Below are 18,499 nucleotides of genomic sequence, written 5' to 3'. Positions count from 1 at the left end.
TTAATTAGTATTATTAGTTTTGCATTATTTTTTGTTTTTTTTAAGACGGTGCGAAAAGAGATTGCCTATTTATTCCTCGTTCAAGCTGTTGGAATTTCTACGCGAATTTCTATCACGACTTTGATCAATTTTACTTTTATTACGATTTGTTTTTGTTTATATGTTTTCACGTACATATGCGTCATAATTATATAATTAATATAATCATTTCCAGTAAAAACTTGCAAACATATTTTGGTAGAAACACAAATTAAAAATAATACATGCGAGAGTCAAAATCCGAGAAACTTCGCTCGATTTGTATGGATCTATTTGTCGTCAGACTCGCCTCAGTAGCAGTTAGATGCAAAAAGATCCATTGCTATCTTCGCTGCTCACGGGGAGGTCTGGCGACAGATCAAATCGTGTGGATGTTTTTAGGATATTCTAAATATTTAGAAGTATACATTTGTTAGTATATTTGTTATAAGTCGTGATACATAAATTCGCGCCACGCACGAAGGACGTCCTTAAACATCGGAGGATCTTATTTGGATTGTTGATGACATATATTAATTACAAGGTACACATTACGATACTACTCTTTAACAATTTAATAACTTCATAAGTAATTGTTTATTATTTTTTTAATTCGCGCGCGCGTTGTTTTCTTTTCAGATATGGACAGTTTTATTTTACATGGATCGAAGAGAAGATTGCAGTACCGGAGGAGCCGATTCGTGCCATCTCAAGGAAGACTGAAGATCAGTGTTGAAGGACGCATCGGAGAGGTGTTTATTTTGCTGAACGGAGAAGCCAATTCGGGAAATCAGGTGCTGGCACGAAGGTATGTTGTTTTCACAATCATATTTTTATGTGTAACTTATAACGTCAAATACATTTTCTTATAGAAAATTTCGAAATTTTTATTTATCTATTAAAGCCACATATATTTTGATATTTAAACAAAAGTTAGAAACTTGCCTTATATCCTACAATAAAAAGAAAATTTTCTTTTTGTTACAGAGTTACAGAGTAGCAGAAAGTGGCCAGCGCTTGGTGAGTACACCTTAGGGTTCTGGTTATGGTTTAAAATCAGTGCGAACCGCGTGTTGAGATCTTTGTTTTTTAAAAGTTTTGAAACGTCGAGCACATAATTTGTATAAATTTTGTATTGATATTTTAACGCAATTATGGTACTTACTAATTTCACTTTAAAATATAAATCTTTTTCAAAAATAAGTTATAGTAACAATTGCTGGGATTGTTATATATTTATTAAAAAGTCAAAAGAAAGAAACGAGAAATTAATATGTCATTTTTTAATAAAAATTATTTTTGACATATATATCACTACATGTATATGATAATATGATTTTACATAATAAGATATATATTATTTTTGATATTTTTGTAAATTGTTCTCGATGTTTTAATCTTTATCAAATTATTGTCCGCTCTATCTGCGTCGAAAATGACGTTTAATTGCGCCATAAAATGCCAAGTTTTAGATTAAAATCGCGATTATTCCGCGTAAAATGTTAAATTAATTTTGTTAATTTTATTATTTTATTTATTTTTGCAATACTCTAAATTTGATATAATTGAATCGGAGTTTTTCTATTTAAATTTGTGCTATATATTTTGAAGTTGTACGCGTATTGTTGTGTAGAGTCACGAGCGTTTTTATTATACAATTCGCAAAAGTACATGTAGTATCATGCTTCGGTTGAACATAAGAAAAAATAATTCTCGCAAACCTAAACTGCGGAAAAGTCTTCGCAGTGATATATCGTGGAACCAACATGAGACTTGCGTAACAGGATTACGCAAACACAGGATTACGCAAACACAGGATCACACATCGAAATAAATCGAAACTTTCGTTCCGATGTAAAAATATTTTTTATTCGAGTTTTTTAAAGTGTTATTCGAAGTTTGTCAAGTCGTATTATTTTGAGAGTGAAATGCGCGATATTCAATTTCACATATTTGCAAATGCTTTTAGTTGAAAAATTCATTTTCCGTTTTATTCGAGTAAAGTAAAAAGTTCGGTAGTGATTAAAATGTGGACTCTGAAAAAGTGTAAACTTTGAACTGTGTTGAAACTTAAATTTCGCGTGTGTGTATTGAATATATTTCGCGTCTTCCGCGTCGCGAGTGATAAAAAGTGCTACGACTACGTAGGACGACGACGCGAAGTCTGTTGGGTCACTCCCGTGGGAGACCGAAAGTTGGAGAGGAAGATGCATCGATGGACGACGAAGGGACCGCACAAATATAAGTTACAAACTCAACTTTTATCACATGTTCTTTTCAGCTAAAAGTTTTTTTATCTTTATTATACATCGAACGCGTATTGGCAATTTTATAATTCAAAATTAAATTATATTTAAAAGGTTTCAACTTATTGTATTTATTTATTTGTTCAAGAGATTTTGTTATTTTTATTAAACTGAATCTATATAAAGACTAGACTTAAATGTGCAATTTATATAAAAACATATGTATTTATTCAATAGCTGAAAAGAACAACTTGTACATTGCATGCGTAGTAGTCCGCCTATATTTCGCACTGATTTCCGATGCGCAAATAAAGACAGTCATACATCTTAGAATGATTTTCTTTATTTGCTATTTTTATATTTGTGGTGGTGGTATATATATATATATAAATTTTTATTTGTATATTCATATTGTTTTTATTGATATTTATATTCATCTATTAATTTTGATGTGTGTATTGAATTTCTGCATATAATTTGAAGTTTTATATTATCTTTCCACTTTCTAGACTTGTTTATAATTCTCTCTTACATTTTTTTAACATTTTTAGAGTTCTTTGACAGTTATGAATTCTTTGAAGAATTCTTTCGTGAATTTTTTCTTGAATTGTTAGAATTTTTTCTAACTTCTTTTATATATTTTCTTAACAAGATTATGTTATAAAATCTACTTTTTTTTAAAATAAATCCCCTCAGACTTAAAATCATATCAACTAATGTGAACGTAAAATCATAAATTTGTACTCGCGTAAATTAAAAATCGCGTATTAGGAATAAATATGTTAGGTAGAGGATGGGAATATTGAAATAATTTATATTCACGTGTGTCATACTTCTAATTTGAAATTTTTATTCGTAACAAACGCTTAATAAACTTTATTCCACGTGTATCACTGTGTTGCTCTTCAGAACAGATGTTTAGATTCAACATGTACAGCAGACATTTGACATGTGTCATTGCAGATCTGTACAAGGTAGTCCACTTTGCTACATATACATATGTATGCGTATATATGTATGTATGGTATATGTTCTTCTGTGACTATCCACATAGGATATTAGAAATTGTGTTACTAGTTTTTTGTCTTATGTAAATCTCCAATGTATAAGACGTCTTTCTCGACGTAGTAGGTCTTCGCATCAACCCGATTATAAGCTTGCGCTAACGAGACCAGTGAGTTCTATATTATGCCGGAATTACGCTCATTCAAATAAAAGAGATTACGTAAAAATAAAAAAACACTCCGAGTGGAATAGAAGACAAGTAGAATCTTTTGTCTCTGTATATGTCGATCACCGCTACAACTCCACTTTCGTGCGAACACAATTCGTTGGTAATAACTAGTTTTTACAATATTATGGCCGGTGTGTTATTGCAATAAATTCGGCATAGTATAGAATTCACTGATTAAGGCACTCTATGCCAGGAAATATACTTAGCGTGCACGAGCGGCAAAATGAGACGTGAAACAGAATGCGCGAACGAAACACGAGAAACATATAATGCGTTCGAACGGATAAACGCGAATGATAACGCGATAGTACATGTGGCTGATCGTTTTAGAAACGCGTGTCACGCAACTAAAGTTGAAAATATATTAAAATATTACACTAAAATTAACTGGACGGCGGTTCAACACTTACATTAATCGACTCGTTTGCTGATTGCAGTCGTTGTACAAAGTGGCAGTAAAACAATGTAACTCGCGTTGTAAATTGTTTGTGATGAAAAATTAGTTTTTTCTTTTCTTATTCGTCTTACATCGACACTGGGTAAAAAAAATTTTTTGATGACGAGTTTCTGCAAGCAGAACGAGCCGTTGACATAAAACTTATAACGAACGTAAATACGCTATGGTGTATTTAATTGTTTAATTGAGATTCTTGATCATTAGGCAACAGTATCGATATCGCTCCGCGCGGCACGAAGTGTATAGCATTCTTTGTACTTTGATTACACGTGCCTTTGTTGTTTCGAGCGCGTGAACAGAACAAAAAAAAAAAAGTCATGGCCCTCAATTATTCGCGGTGGATTTCGCTGAATGAATTCCGAGACGCGCGATTGTCGACGTCGAATTATATTTGTTTGTCGTCAATTCGCGCATCGACTCGGTACCTTCCAGACTCAATTCGACATATTACGCCTGAGAAAACCAATTAATAGATCCAATTAACCGGCACCCATTGGTGCTCCGTGGCTAAAGAGTCCAGAGCTTCGACTACTTGTCTGAACGTGTTGTCGAAGTCTTCGTTCACGATCACGAGATCGATGTACTTCTCGTAGGCTCTCTGCAAAGCCGCGGATTCCTCCAACGTGGATCTGAGATCGTCTTCCTATATTGACGAATCGTTAATTAATTACTTTGTTCGGCGTGAATTTCAAGCGATGTTTATTTATATACTAAATGCGTTTTATTGAATTTTTACGCTAAGAAGAAATTAAGCATTTTCATGAAAATTCTATTGCGTGACTTTAAAACAATATTATGCAGGAAGATATCGTATTCAAATCTTATTGCTGCTGTAAGTAGTATAGTGCTACAAATAAAGGATATTGTACAAACGTGCTTCGGAGAATTACAATTACGGTGTGAATAAAAAAATGAAAAAATTCTCGATACTAAGGAAAAAACAAACGTAAATGTAACATGCAATACAAACCTCGTAAAGAGATGCGAGGGATTCCAGTGTTCTGGCTCTTCTCGAACTGTATCTGATGGAACTCTGGCGGTCGAACTAGCAAAAGCCAACATCAAATATATACAACGAATTAAAAATCAAACTGACGGGATAAAAAATAAAATTGAAGTACAACGAAACAAATTTACATGTTGCTAGCATTACAAAAATGGAGTTCAATGAAAATAGCTCTCTAGAAGAAGAGGGGGGGGGAGGGCAAAGAGAGTCAAACGAACAAGACAATTTTTGGATATGATATGAGAGACAATTTGTACAGAGAAAATGTTTGAAGCGACTTTTTCAAGGAGGCGAAAAATACCGTGAGATTTCGACTGCTGGCGCCGGTCGATCTTCCGAGATCGTACAGGGACTTAAGCTGCTCCATTCCGGGCGCGGCGATGAAAATGACGTAAGGCATGAATTCCGTGCTGTTGTGAAGGATCTTGAGCGCGGCCGGACTGCAGTCCAGCACGCACATCTTGCCGGATCTTATCATTTCTCGCACGGAGTCTAATTTCGTGCCGTACAAGTGTCCGCCGTGTTCACCGTGCTCCAGAAATCTGTGCTCCCTGATATCTTGCTCCATGCTCTCGCGATCGGTGAACCAGTAGCTCTTGCCGTCCTCCTCGAGAACTCTCGGTGGTCTGGATGTAACTAAAAAAAAAAAAAACCGATTATATTCTCGTAACTCCGCATTAATTGACAATATACGTGACGCACGTATTATTGATCAGGCGATCAGGAAGATTTCTTACAGGGTACAATAGTGCCGAATTTCTCGGGATCGCTGTTGATCAACCTGTTCTTCAGAGTTCGTCGGCCCACACCGCGCGGTCCTACCAGAGCCAGGGTCTTACGTCGAAACGGCGGCATCCGAGCGACCTCTTCGTAAAGCAGCAACTCGGCGCCGTCGAATTCGCCGTTCGACTTGGACTGGTACATCTTCCTCTTCTTCTTCTTGGATATCCTCGTGCCGCATATACTGATCTTGTGAACGAAATCGGCCTCGGGCGGCACGAAGGCCTTTCTGCGTTCCTCCAGCTCCAACGAAGGTATCAAACCGGGCGATCCGAGGCTCTCGCCCTCCACCCGTCGCGCCTGCCACCAGTTCGGATCGGCCTGATCAACAATCTGCAGAATGTCACCCTTCTGGAAGGGCAGACCGATTTCTCGACAAGGCAAGAGCGTGTCCTCCGACGGATTGTAATCGAAGAGAGCTCTCATGTAACACTGTAACGACAGATCAAACAAGGCGAATCGACAACAAAGTCGTGATTTTCAATGTTACGCGACGTCGCATTTTCAACGCTTGAACGAGCACCGTGGAAGAGGAGGATAAAAACGTGACGGTTAGCGAAGGCATCGAGGTGGAAAAATAGCTCGATGTGCACTTACCGTAGACTTAAGAGACCGATTCGAATCAGAGGCGATACCCGGAGCTAATTTCAGAGATAAATTCTCCTTGGCCTCTTGAATCGCCTGCTGAAGCTCCTCGGGATTTCGAACCTGCTTGCCGTTGACTTCGAGTATCACCTCGCCCGTTCTCAGAAGTTCCTGACGAGCTGCTGTGCTGCCACCGAGAATCCTGGCTATCACCATGTTTCCGGACTCGTCGACCTGAATCGTCAATCCCTGAGAAAAAGATACACATCATCGGAAACGTCATCTCGCTTTTGTCGCGTCTGGGAAAGGATATGTTTTATGTGAGAGAAACACACACACAGTGGAGTTTCTTTTCTCATCTAATAAGAAAACGTCAATCAACGACGATTCCGAAAAGCCCAGTTTTGATATTAAAGAAGAAACGCAACAGCATCAATGAAACACACGCGGTAGTAGCAATCGTACTCGCTCGGTGAAAATAAACGTTTCAACTTATTTATGAACTGCAAGTGGCATTTCCGTCTTTTCTCTAAGCGCGAATCTGGCACGAGCTAACTCGAGGAGATTCTCTCACGATAAACTTCTCAATAAAGCCTCACATAGATTCTAGGTTTTCTTGCATATTTTGATTGAAGATTCTCTCGTTAAAAAACTTATTTATAGATATATGGTTTTCTATCAGACACGCAAACAAAAAAGATAAAAAAGAATATATTTTTGTACAGATAAAAAAAAGACGGTCTTCTGAATATTAAAACTTGTCACTTTGTACGCGTAAAAACCTACCAAAGGTTCATCTGGTTGTCTTCTAAGGCCGACCACCCTGATGGGCACCGCTTCCTTTTTGTTCGTCGGCATTGTCACTGTAACGGGACGCGATTCGGATGCTCTTCTACGTTCCACGATCGCGTCGTGCGTCTCCAGAAGAGCTCGTAAGTGCGGATTGCCGAGAAGGTTCACCAATTCCCGAGCGTACGGATTTCTGGAGGCACGGAAGAAGTGACACACCTCGTCGACGATGTCACAGACGGACGAGCATACCGGCTTCACGGGCACCGGCGGATCCTCGAGACGCTCCTGAACCTGGCACGCAGAGATCTCGAATCAACACCCGTTAAAACTGGTTTCTCATGGACGTAGATGTAATTCTTCCACAAAGTAACTCTTTCTCCTTCGCGCGCTTTAATCGTTTTTCTGTACATGTGACAAAAAGATCTTTTCTCATGTTACCTTCATAGTTTTATCTAAAGTTACGTACAGTCCGGTTGTTGCTTATTTTATTAATTCATAATATTTGCAGTTGTTTTGTTTCTTTTTTTTTTTTTTTTTTTTTAGAAAATGTACACGCTGAGAGATACATTTGTCCGCTGATTTATCGATATTGTTTAAACAGTACGTTCGTTACGTTCGTGCTCGTATTTAAGGTAACATCGTAAAACCGTAACTCTTGCTTGTGTGATCATGAAAGTCGGAACGGATTTCCGCGTTAAATTCACCACGAGATAGCACACGGTGCCTTACACGCTTCTTCTATCGGGGTCAGGAAGAGAAGCAAATGGAGAAACTATACACGTTGTTGAATCAACAAATTTCGCCGGGTATTCAATATTTGACCACTTTCGTACGCAATTTTGCAACATTAGTTAAACAAGCTTTTCACAAGCTCGAATACGTGTATGTTTTTTTTTCTTATCGCAGTTCGCAATATAAATTTCCATTTTAAAGTTTGTTTTAGAAAGTTATTTTTACAGTTTGTAGTAGGAAGTTGTTTTTAAATTGAAAAAAACGGCACACACTTAAACAATATATAAAAAAAACGTATAATAAAATACAGATAGAATATATTTAAAACAAATTTTATACAAATTAGAAAAATTAATGTATTACAGTCGGACTGTCAGATTTCTGTCTGTAAATGCGTTATTAATGACGATTGTAGTGCCGACAACCGTTGATTAAATTAAAGATAATGTAATCGACACGGCAAGACGGTAATTCTACGTTTGCTCGGAACGGAGCAGTGGTCACACAATAAACGAATACAATTGCAAAAGTGGGTCATTCCCTGACGATCGTCAATACAAAACCTATTACATAATTCATGTAACATATATTTCTTCAAAATTCTCTTACGGGGCGCTCACACGTTACTTGTCACAATTAGCGCGTTCACACACACACACTTGGAACGTTCAGTTTATTTATGTTTAATTTATTTTCGTAAACAAAAATATTTTAAAGTTCACACAGTTTATCTTTTGTCTGACACGCTTCTAGTGTCGCGCACGTATGTAAGAATGAACAAATGCGGGATTTATAATCGCAGGTTGTGCGATGATTCATCGTCGAATTATTTCATCGCGCGAGAGTTGCAGCAATTATACGTAGCTTTGTAGCGATCGCCAATATCGAGACGAGAGTTCTTTCGAGTATGCGCGCCGTGAGTTACGAAATTGTCTGCTGGTTTCTCCATTTCAAACGAGATTAAAGACCGGTTTTAAAATAGAGGCTATACATTTCTTTCGAAAAGTTTCTTTCCAATTTTTCCAAAAGTCTTTCCAATATTTTCTCCAAGTTTGTTTATTCGACGAACACGTCCACGTGCTCCGAAGTTCGCGAATCCGCTCGTTTATCACGCGGGATTTGTTAAAGCGATTCGTCACGGATCGTCGGATGCGAGATCGCGTCGAGAGAAATCGCGTTTCGTCGACCGATCAGATCGAAATTGCATCCCGACTTCGAGATTGCATCAAAATACGAGATTTATGAGAGACTACGTCAGAGATGCACTTATTATAGCCGCGCCCGCGATTGTTTATAAGCTATAAAACTTCCCGGAATTTGTTTATTCACTTTACCGCGGAGAGATCGCGAATCCTAGATGAATCGTCTCGCGAGAAACGAATAGCTCCGCTCGATTTGCAAATCATCACGATTCGCGCGAGGAGAGCAACAGCCACGCCACAAACTTGGCAAGCAAAATCGCGTGAGTAAACGCGAGAAAACGAGGACTTTTCTTCCGTTTCTCTTCCGTGTATCATCGTGAGATTCGATTCGTTAAAGTTTTTTCTATCTAGTAAAAAAGAAATTCGACTCGACAATCGGTCAGAATCGATTTCCGCATCGGTTCTACGAATTCTCAATTATTGTCGCGTCGCGTACTTCTTAATGAAAAAGAAAAAAAAACAAACGTGGCGCTCCAATTACGAACTCCGTTAAATGTATGTACTTGGCGTTTTTCTTCCGGAGCGCCCTTTTCCAACTTCACTCAAAGAAAGAAAAACAAAAAAAGCCGCGAGACGAGAATAATACTTCCAGATGATACTTTACCGCCGCTTTTCGACGATGCTCACCACTCACCTCGATGAGAGAAGGCTGTAGCGCGGTGTCTCGACCGTACTGGCGTCAAATGCGTGTCGATGCTCCCGCGGTGGTTATCGATCGGCGTGAGCCGAGAGAACCGGACAAATATGACGAGAAATTAGACCTAACACACAGGGGTTAGAGAAACGCAAACGACATATGTTGACGAGGGTGGCAAGCTTTCTGGTTCGGTATGTTGCGCGACACTCTGGCTTAGGTAAGCAACGTCAGAAAACTGCCGCGCCTATACTGACGTCGCGCATCCCTTCTCCGTGGACAGCCCGTTCAGGCGAGTCGTTTTCTGCCGTTCTGAAACAGGTGGGGGCCCTTCCTCTCCTGGCAATGCAACACTTCGCTACGTTCGCTCCAGGAGCGTAACCGCGCATCGCTGAAGCCACGGGTCGTCGTCGCTTTGTGTGACAAACGTGCACGCGATTGGTCTTTGTCAAGCGCGTTTCTTCCGGAGAGATCGTCGAGTGCAAATTATTTTCGGTGTCGGAAATATAATGCGTAGGTCTTGAATTGAACGAATTGAATCTGATCTTGATGTCTCTCGTCTACTCTTTAGAAGAGATTGAAAAACTCCAGTTTTTAAAATACGTGATATGAGATTAATGGGATTTCTCTTTTTTTTTCTTCTTTGTTTTCTTTGTTTCTTTGTTTCAAACGGAGAAACAATATAAATATGAAATTGCTTATCTAATCTAGGACATTGTTAACGCAAGTGAGTCCTTTTTTGAAGCTATTTACAATTCTTTTAATTAACGTTTAAAAAGTACTAACGTTTAGTAGTAGTAGTAGGTAGTTTGTTAACGGGACAAAGAATAATTGCTTTCTGTGTTACAGAGTTTCTTTTCTATCTTCTTTCAAAAGATCCGTAGAACAAGTAGAAAGAAAACAGATTTGTCATTTTGTAACATTCTTATCGCGTCATTCGCTCTTCTTCACATTATTTATTTTCTTGCAAATAATATCCAATAACAACGAACAATATTTGTAAATATATTTTAAGCAGACTGCGTGTGGTAGTGATTGCTTCAAATTTCACAACAGATAGTGATTCGTAGACTGTTTTACTTCAACTTACGTGCGTAAGTAAGTTTTATAAGAACTAAGCAATTTATTCGAGTGAGTCAATGAATTGCAAATAACGTCAATGGTAATACAATACGTCCAACGATGATGAATGTACGGTGACGAGCAAAATCCGATTAGTTGTTGATTTATCAGCAAATTCTGATTTCTCGTTAATTTGACGCGGTAAAAAAATTTAAAAGAAGCGCCGTCTTCGCGCTGTAGAAAAACGATTCTGCTCAAGTATAAATAAATAAAAAAGCAAATTCACCTGCGCGAAGTATTGACTTGATTCCGCAACAAGATAAGAAAAAACCGAGTGTTTGATAAGAGTTTACGAGATGCGTGTATACAGTCCTGTCATCTGCACACGTGAGCCAACAACATGTTGTACGTTTCTCCCACTTCCTCTTGCGATTACAAAGCCCGACTCACCGAATGAAATTACATCGTCGTATGTACACGCCACGACGTCGAAGAACACGCACGTAAACCGCGTGTGTCTTCGTGTTCGCGACACGCATGCTCGCGTCTGGATTTCTGCGAGTAGAAGCGATGACTCCTATGGAGGCGCCTATGACCCGCTCAATTAAAAGGTCCCGCGAGGTCGCGGGTAATTATCATTCGTGACGTGACATCACGAGTAGAAGAACAAGAGCAGATTCGCTAATTAAAGAAGGGGGGATCATCGTAAATCCTAATTCTTTTCCCTAGTAGATTTATAATCCGTTTTATTCGTTCAAGTTGTGACGAAAATTCCGATTCTTCTTTCCACAAATATGTTTAGCTTGTTTTCTTTACGGTCTTCTACTTCGTTTTTCGGTCATCAATTAGTCGGATTGAATTTATTCGCACTTCTACGAGAGAAAGATTTTTCTCGACTCAGTTTCTCTGCAAAAGTAGAGAGACCAGGTGTGGTTGTCAGCGCTTTCTATTGTTGATTCAATTCGACGCGAAAAAATTCGACGGGAAACGTGAGTCGAGTCTTTAATAGCTTCTCGGACGCTCCTACCTACCTGTCACGTGTTCTACCTGCGCGCCAGGTAAACTATCGGAATGTGGGTCCGCGGTGATTCAAACGAGGGGAGAACGAGCGTATCACGAATGCGCACATGTGCAGACGACGAAGAGATACTGAAAAGATTCTTTAAAATTTTAAAGGAAAGGAACAAGTCGAGAAAAACTCGATTCATTTACCGTACAATTGTGTAAATATAAGAGTAAATTTATAAACATTTATATATTATGAATTTACTCTGTGTCTTTTGCGATAAAAAAAATATTATATCAGAGAAAATTCGAACTTATAAACGTCAAGAGATATATTACCATACACAACGTCAATATAATTAATTATTTAAGACAAAAAACTCTTTCAATCTCAATATCTCGAAACTTTTATGCTTTCAAACATTTTGTCTCTTTGACGTAGAAAGGATTGCAATTGTGATATCGATTTTACATATCTGCGAATAATCAACTGCCGTGGAATAGATTGCGTCACACAATAACATTTTCCAGTCCATCGCCGGATATAATATTTTTGTCGAAGGCCATCTCGAGATACGCGGTGTTCGTCGCGCTTCGCGAGAAGTGTGTCGCGACCGAAATAGCGTGGGAGTCGCGGGTGTATTCAAGTGGCGTGCGTATGATGCAAGCAGCCATACGTGAAAGCACGTGCAGATCGAAGAAAAATAACGTCTGTTCCCGAAATTATTTTTTTTCCATGATGCGAGTAACGAACGGAGAGTGTTCGGCTCTCGCTCGCGTCGTCGTCGTCGTCGTCGAGCGCGCGAAGCCCGCTCTAGTGAAACGATGTTATTTGCTCCTCGTGAGTTAATAACACAGAACGTTCGGCAACGCACGCGATTAAACGAGGCATAAACAATTCCGAACGCATTCCGCGTTCTTGCAAAAGAACTCTCGCTTATTCGATGCAAAAAAGTATTTAAATCCACGTGCGCAAAAAATTATTAATTAAATCATTTATATTATTATTTATCTATATTATACTTTATATTATTACGTTATATTATTATTTATATTAACACGCACAAGAAAATATTGAATTATTTGATTTTTTCATAGAAAGAGAGAAACAGAAAGAAAACTAATGTAATGAATATTTAGGAACGTGTAATCGCGCAATCACCAATTTAAATGAGCAAACGTTTTATTCATCGATCACTGCGACAATCACGTTTGAGAAAACGTGCTCGATCACGGAATTAGCTGTCGGTTCAACGACACGGGGGATTCAGGCAAGCAGCCAGAAACCTCCCATAAATCTTTTAATTTTTCGTTCAACAAATTAAAAAAAAAAAAAATTTATATCACGGTGCGCACAAATGTGCTCGTAAATCTACGTTGTAAATTTTCATAGTAAACGTCGGATAACGATCACACGAACACACACGCGCGTATTAAACGTCTTCGACGACGCGCACACAGGATGGAATCATATCCACTCGCTCGATTTTACGACTTGCTCGCCGCGCAAAGAAAACTACAATATCTCGGTATCGGTTTTCATTACAGTCTTTTTTTATTTTCATAAACATATATCGGAGCAAAGTGCAGCACGCGGCGAGTTTTCACATTCACTCACTCACCTTCACGAGGGAGGTGACGACCGGGCTGTCGAGCAGGCCCTTCAGGAACAGCAAATCCGTATCGTCAGCGACTTTGCCCAGCTCGTCGATGTTGTCACGCACGTGCATAAACGCGGCTGGAACAGGAACGACGCACTCGGTCATAATCAGCTGCTGGATTCACGGGTCAGAAACGGGGCATCGCGCGGCGTACTACTACGGCGGCGACGGTCGGGACGTAGCTGGAAAAGGGTGGTCAGGGAGAAAACGGGATGCCGACGGGGTCGCAGCGACACCGAAGCCGGGCGTGGCCATCTTTCGGTCTGATCAATATTGGGTCAGCTACAGGTGGCCGACGCGTCACGCGTTAACCTCGAAATTGAGAGTACATACTTCTCTAATTAAGTTTTTATTGAATTTTTTTAAAACGATAAAAAAATTGAATAAAAATAAACTAAAAATAAAAATAAATTTAAAACTGGTATCACCTCAAAAAACATATGAGAGTATAAAATGTCTGAGAGTAGGAAACGTATATCTGCAATTAGCTGCGCGAATAAAACAATAATATTCGGAAATCGAGAAATTGTCTGTTCCAGAAGGGGTTGAACGTAATATGCGAATGTTGTAGCGTGAGTTTGATCTAATTTAAAATAAGCTCAAGGCTCGCAAAGCGCAAAGCTGCTAAATAAGATATTCAACTGAGTTTCAATTAACGTCAACTCCATTTGCGACTTCGCGAAGTGGCGTATGCCTTTTCAAGGCCTCTTAGATATTATTATCACGCTCTACTTAAGTGAAATTGCACCTCTCGTCGGTTTATTGGTGTTAAAATTCTTGTTCCGCACTTGGGACATTAAGAAAATATATTTGTCGAAATGTGTTTTATGTTATCGGAAAAATAATAAGTTGTTTTTGAGAGACTTCGCATTGCGAATCTTATTGATCTATCGCGATGACAAGCTTAAACCCTCGAATGATCGATGAAAAACCACTTGACTATGTAATAATAACCTGTCCAATAACTACGCTCCGCATGAATGATAAATGCATACCATTAAAGCATTAAGGCGTAGATAGAACAGCGAGATGTACAATGTAGAGAACAAACCGATAATAATTCTCGCTCTAATGTATCACCATTTTCTCTCTCGCGCGCGAAACAATACAGATAAATTTTCCCGTGCGACACATATTGCAAAATATTGAAATATAACAATTAGATACGTAAATTAGATACATGTAAATGCGCGAATTGCAAATATAATCTGAAATTAATTTGCGTAACATTTGGTGCAATTTGTTGCGTTTATTCCGGATTTATCTTCTTACGTTGTTATCAATCATATTATACATTCTATAATATATTATTGACAAATTAGTAATATATTAATGTATAATATTATTTTGATGTTATTAATGCGTGCAACATTTGCAGTTGTTGTTGTATCAGTTTTAATAATTATTTCATCGAACGCGATGCCGTGGTCCGTTATTAATTGCGATGCGCTGTATAAATTTTACACGCCAGCAGACAGGAAACGGGTAATGAAACGACAGTTGAAAGTTGTCGACCGAAAGGTGTGTAACCGCGTTATGTGCGTTACGAGCGCAACGTTAAAAAAATGCCGCGGGTAAAGCAAACGCGAGAGAAATTAAAAGTACGCAGCTCAGAGATAATGTTTACGTTCCCGTCCCCAGAATGTTCGCGGAAGCGTGTCTCGCTACATGTCGTATCGGAAAACTCGCGAGTAACAAATTTATTTTTCTTCAATTTTTCAGAAAAAGATAACAGCAATTTTTTTAAAAAGTACCTCTGTTTATTTGTTTGTTTTTTTTTTTTTAAGTTTATTCGCAAAGTGTCTGTGTATTTGCGATCAAACGTTCGCGCGTTAAACAATTAACGAAAGTGTTACCGTTATCGATTTGATGAATAATCGCGCCGTTCACGGTATCCATGCTGGCCAGCAATCGCCGATTTTCCAGCTTCTCTTTCCTTCCGAAGCGGACCATGATAACAAATGGTCAATTTTACAGATTTTGCAAAATCCTGTACGAATAAACTCTTCGTTCGCCACAGAGAACTTTTCACATCGATAAACGTTTAATCACATTTTCGCGCAGTGTTTTTTGTTTTTTACAGTTTTCGTCGCATTTTTTTATAAACACAAAACTCTTTATCACATTGAGATCGAATCGCTTCTCACTTGAGCGTTTTTTTGAGAAATTTCTCTAAATGATCAATCTCTTCTCTTTGAATTTCAGATTCGACAAAATCAATTTTGATTTTAATTACAGTTATTAAATCTGTTTGTGATTGTCACTGTTTTATATGCGATTTAAATCACTTTATCCGGCAACACACAAGGAGAACGTCTCCGTCGTTGCTTTCCTCTCTACTATCTTGCAGTGAATGGAAGTACCGTGTCTTACACACCTGCCTGGGTCCGAAGACCCTGGACCAGACGGGGGGACCGCAAATGGCACCTCGTCAGAATAGTGGGGAGCAACTAGGGTAGACTTGATGACGTTCATTCACACTGTCTTCAGGTGTCACATCTAGAGAATTTGTTCGAAAATTGTCTCGAGCAAGTGTGTTTCCCCGGTGGCTCTTAGGCCTGAACAAATTGTGAAACAAATATTGCAACAGAAGAGAAAGCACGTTGAAAACAAAAACCACAAGAGACGAGCGAGAGATCAGCGGGGGCTCTCAAGAAATCCTAAGCGCCACCGGCCGCCGACTGGTTTAGAGATTCTGACTTTTACGAAGGGTCGCAGACGATCGTGTATCCAGAAACAAACCAGCTGCGATGGAGGGGACGCAGAACAGAACGCAAAAGAAGAGAGGAAAAATCACAGAAACGAGAATTGCCAAAGCACCGATTGTTCAAGGCGTTCGGGACTATTTTGGTCTTTCACGCAAGTTGCTCTTGCTGCTGTTGTCGCTCACAGTAACAATTTTTTCGCTAAGAAATCGTTAATTAAAAGATAATTGCAATTAGAAAGAAAGTATTTTAACAACTATAAGCGTCATATTGCAAAACAGATAGCAGATTGCAGTTTATCTCATCTTGATGCAAAGTAATTACTGAAAAAATTTGACAATTGCATTTTGATAAAATGTACTTTCGAGAAAAAAAATAGCAAGAAACAACAGTGCGGTAATTGTTAAAAGCGAAGAAGAAAAAGATAACAGAAAAACGTTGCAACAATAAAAACTTAATTGATCGCATTTCGATAAATATGTATGTTCTTTGTGGGAAAGATCATCATCTCGTTTAAGTAGCATATTGACAAAAAATAATGAGAAGGAGAAAAAACGCAGAGATAAAATCGAATGAAAGTAAAATTCGACGCGTCGATGATTACCGGAAATGTTTTTGCTCCGAAGAGGCTTCTCCGTTACGAGGCAAGTGGAAGTTGTAAGCAATCAGTTGCTCTCTTTTCTCGTTCAAGGTTGTACGACGAGCGTCATCGATCGCATGAGGTTTCCGTTGTCTAAAGAACACGTGCGTGGCAATCGATTGATTCGCACCGTAGACAAACTTTCGTTAGCCCTCGCCGGTGCCAACAAACTCAGGAAATTCGACAGGAAGTATTTCACGCGGTCAGGTGATTTAAATATTACGCCATTTCACACAAGTGGTGTTTTTTTATTGCTTTTCGTGTTCACTGATATTCAAAAATATATCTTATAAAAATACTTAAAACATTGAAAATTGTAATACAAAAACAAATCAAAGAGCTTATGGTCCAGGTTGAAGGTGGACGTTTAGATGCAATATAAAACGCAGTGTCGGACGTTTCGATCACTCTTTATTGTTGATCATCTTCAGCACTGTTTACATAATAATAATATGAAATATAATAATGTGAATATGGCAGTTGGAGTTTCTCCAACTGCCATATTCACATTATTATATTTTAAAATATTTGGAGCTATTCTTCTTTACAATAAATATGAAAATTATAACATTATAAAATTTTATAAAATTATAAAATTTTTTCATCTTTAACACCTGGACCATAGGCTCTTTGGTTTTTTTTTTGTATTATAATTTGTTTCATCGAGCCGTTATTAATATTAATTATTGAAAATTGTTTAATGTTTGTAGCGGAGAACGGGGTAATGACATTCACTTAAGAAAATTTATTAATATCTTTACGTTAAATTGATTTTATCCTTTTTGTAGTTACTTATATACGTATAATACTGTTAATTTAGATAAATTTTCTATGAAATTTTATATAAAACATTAGACACAAAAAATAATATATGTTATTCTTTAGCATTCTTGTAATTGAGGTGATCGGTCCGACCCGCTGAGCGCCGTGACCTCGTTCTCCCCTATATGTAATAATTATTTCTTTAATAAATGTCCGTCCATTGGTACATGTCCGGTCATTGAGACAGTTACGTTAAAATAGAAATATTTACAACCGGAATTCGCTGAAGTGTTCGCGCAAATGTAATGTGTGTTCAAACAATTATTCAATTTTTCTCTGGTTTCTCAATGAGAAATAATTTTCCTTCAAATGCATATATTACGCAAACTAACGACATCGATAACTCGAAGAGAGTTAACTCAACACGCTCGGGACGTAAAAGAAAACAGGAAAATAAGTTTCTTACCCGAGGTAGAATTTAACTCCTTCTTCTGAATGATCGACGACAGAGCGGAGCATCCGCAGACGTCATCGATGACGTCCACCTTTGATTTGCTCTTCCTCATCTCGACTGACTATCCGAAGTGAATCTGGGCGACATCGCGTCTGCCTCGGTGAATCAGTCGAGTCTTTCGCGTCGTAGCCGGTCGTTACCGGACGGTTCCTCGTCGATTCTTTGATCACATCTGAAGGTCGTCATTCCGCGTCGGAAATTACACGTGCTATGTGTTGCGTTGACTCGACGTGAATCGACGATTTCCGTTCGACCGATAATCGCGGACCGACGCGCTCCGCGATGGGAAATGAACGACGTTCCGACGGATAGATCAGGATCTATTCATAGATCGAAACCGCTTCGGCGCCACGTTTTTCCGCGAGCGTGAAAACAAGATATGCGGGGGCCGCGAGCAGGGCGTTCATAAGCCGCGCGAACCGACCGCGACCGGTACTTATAGTCGTCGGCCCGCAAGGGGGTGG

The 18,499-nt window shown here is 38.7% G+C and overlaps 1 protein-coding gene across 3 annotated transcripts; it reads right to left on the bottom strand.

Moving 5' to 3' along the window:
- Positions 1–3,094: 3,094 nt before the first annotated feature.
- Positions 3,095–18,442, bottom strand: LOC109851797 (MAGUK p55 subfamily member 6). Of its 3 annotated transcripts, none has more exons than XM_020422249.1 (8): positions 17,988–18,441; positions 13,376–13,491; positions 7,113–7,409; positions 6,339–6,575; positions 5,699–6,173; positions 5,263–5,597; positions 4,926–5,000; positions 3,095–4,598 (listed from the first exon to the last, which is right to left on the bottom strand). In XM_020422249.1, the coding sequence occupies exons 1-8, from the start codon at positions 18,085–18,087 to the stop codon at positions 4,422–4,424; spliced, it is 1,812 nt and encodes a 603-aa protein (XP_020277838.1). In that variant the 5' UTR covers positions 18,088–18,441; the 3' UTR covers positions 3,095–4,421. The 3 variants fall into 3 exon arrangements, with proteins under 3 accessions (XP_020277838.1, XP_020277839.1, XP_020277840.1); XM_020422250.1 differs by lacking the exon at positions 17,988–18,441 and adding an exon at positions 15,271–16,083; XM_020422251.1 differs by lacking the exon at positions 4,926–5,000 and having other exon boundaries at positions 17,988–18,442.
- Positions 18,443–18,499: the final 57 nt, after the last annotated feature.

Source organism: Pseudomyrmex gracilis, unplaced genomic scaffold (assembly GCF_002006095.1).
Source record: "Pseudomyrmex gracilis isolate BER0280 unplaced genomic scaffold, ASM200609v1 scaffold_20, whole genome shotgun sequence".
NCBI lineage: Eukaryota > Metazoa > Arthropoda > Insecta > Hymenoptera > Formicidae > Pseudomyrmex > Pseudomyrmex gracilis.
Note: the sequence above shows the minus strand (reverse complement) of the source record. Positions and strands in the feature narration are given on the sequence as shown.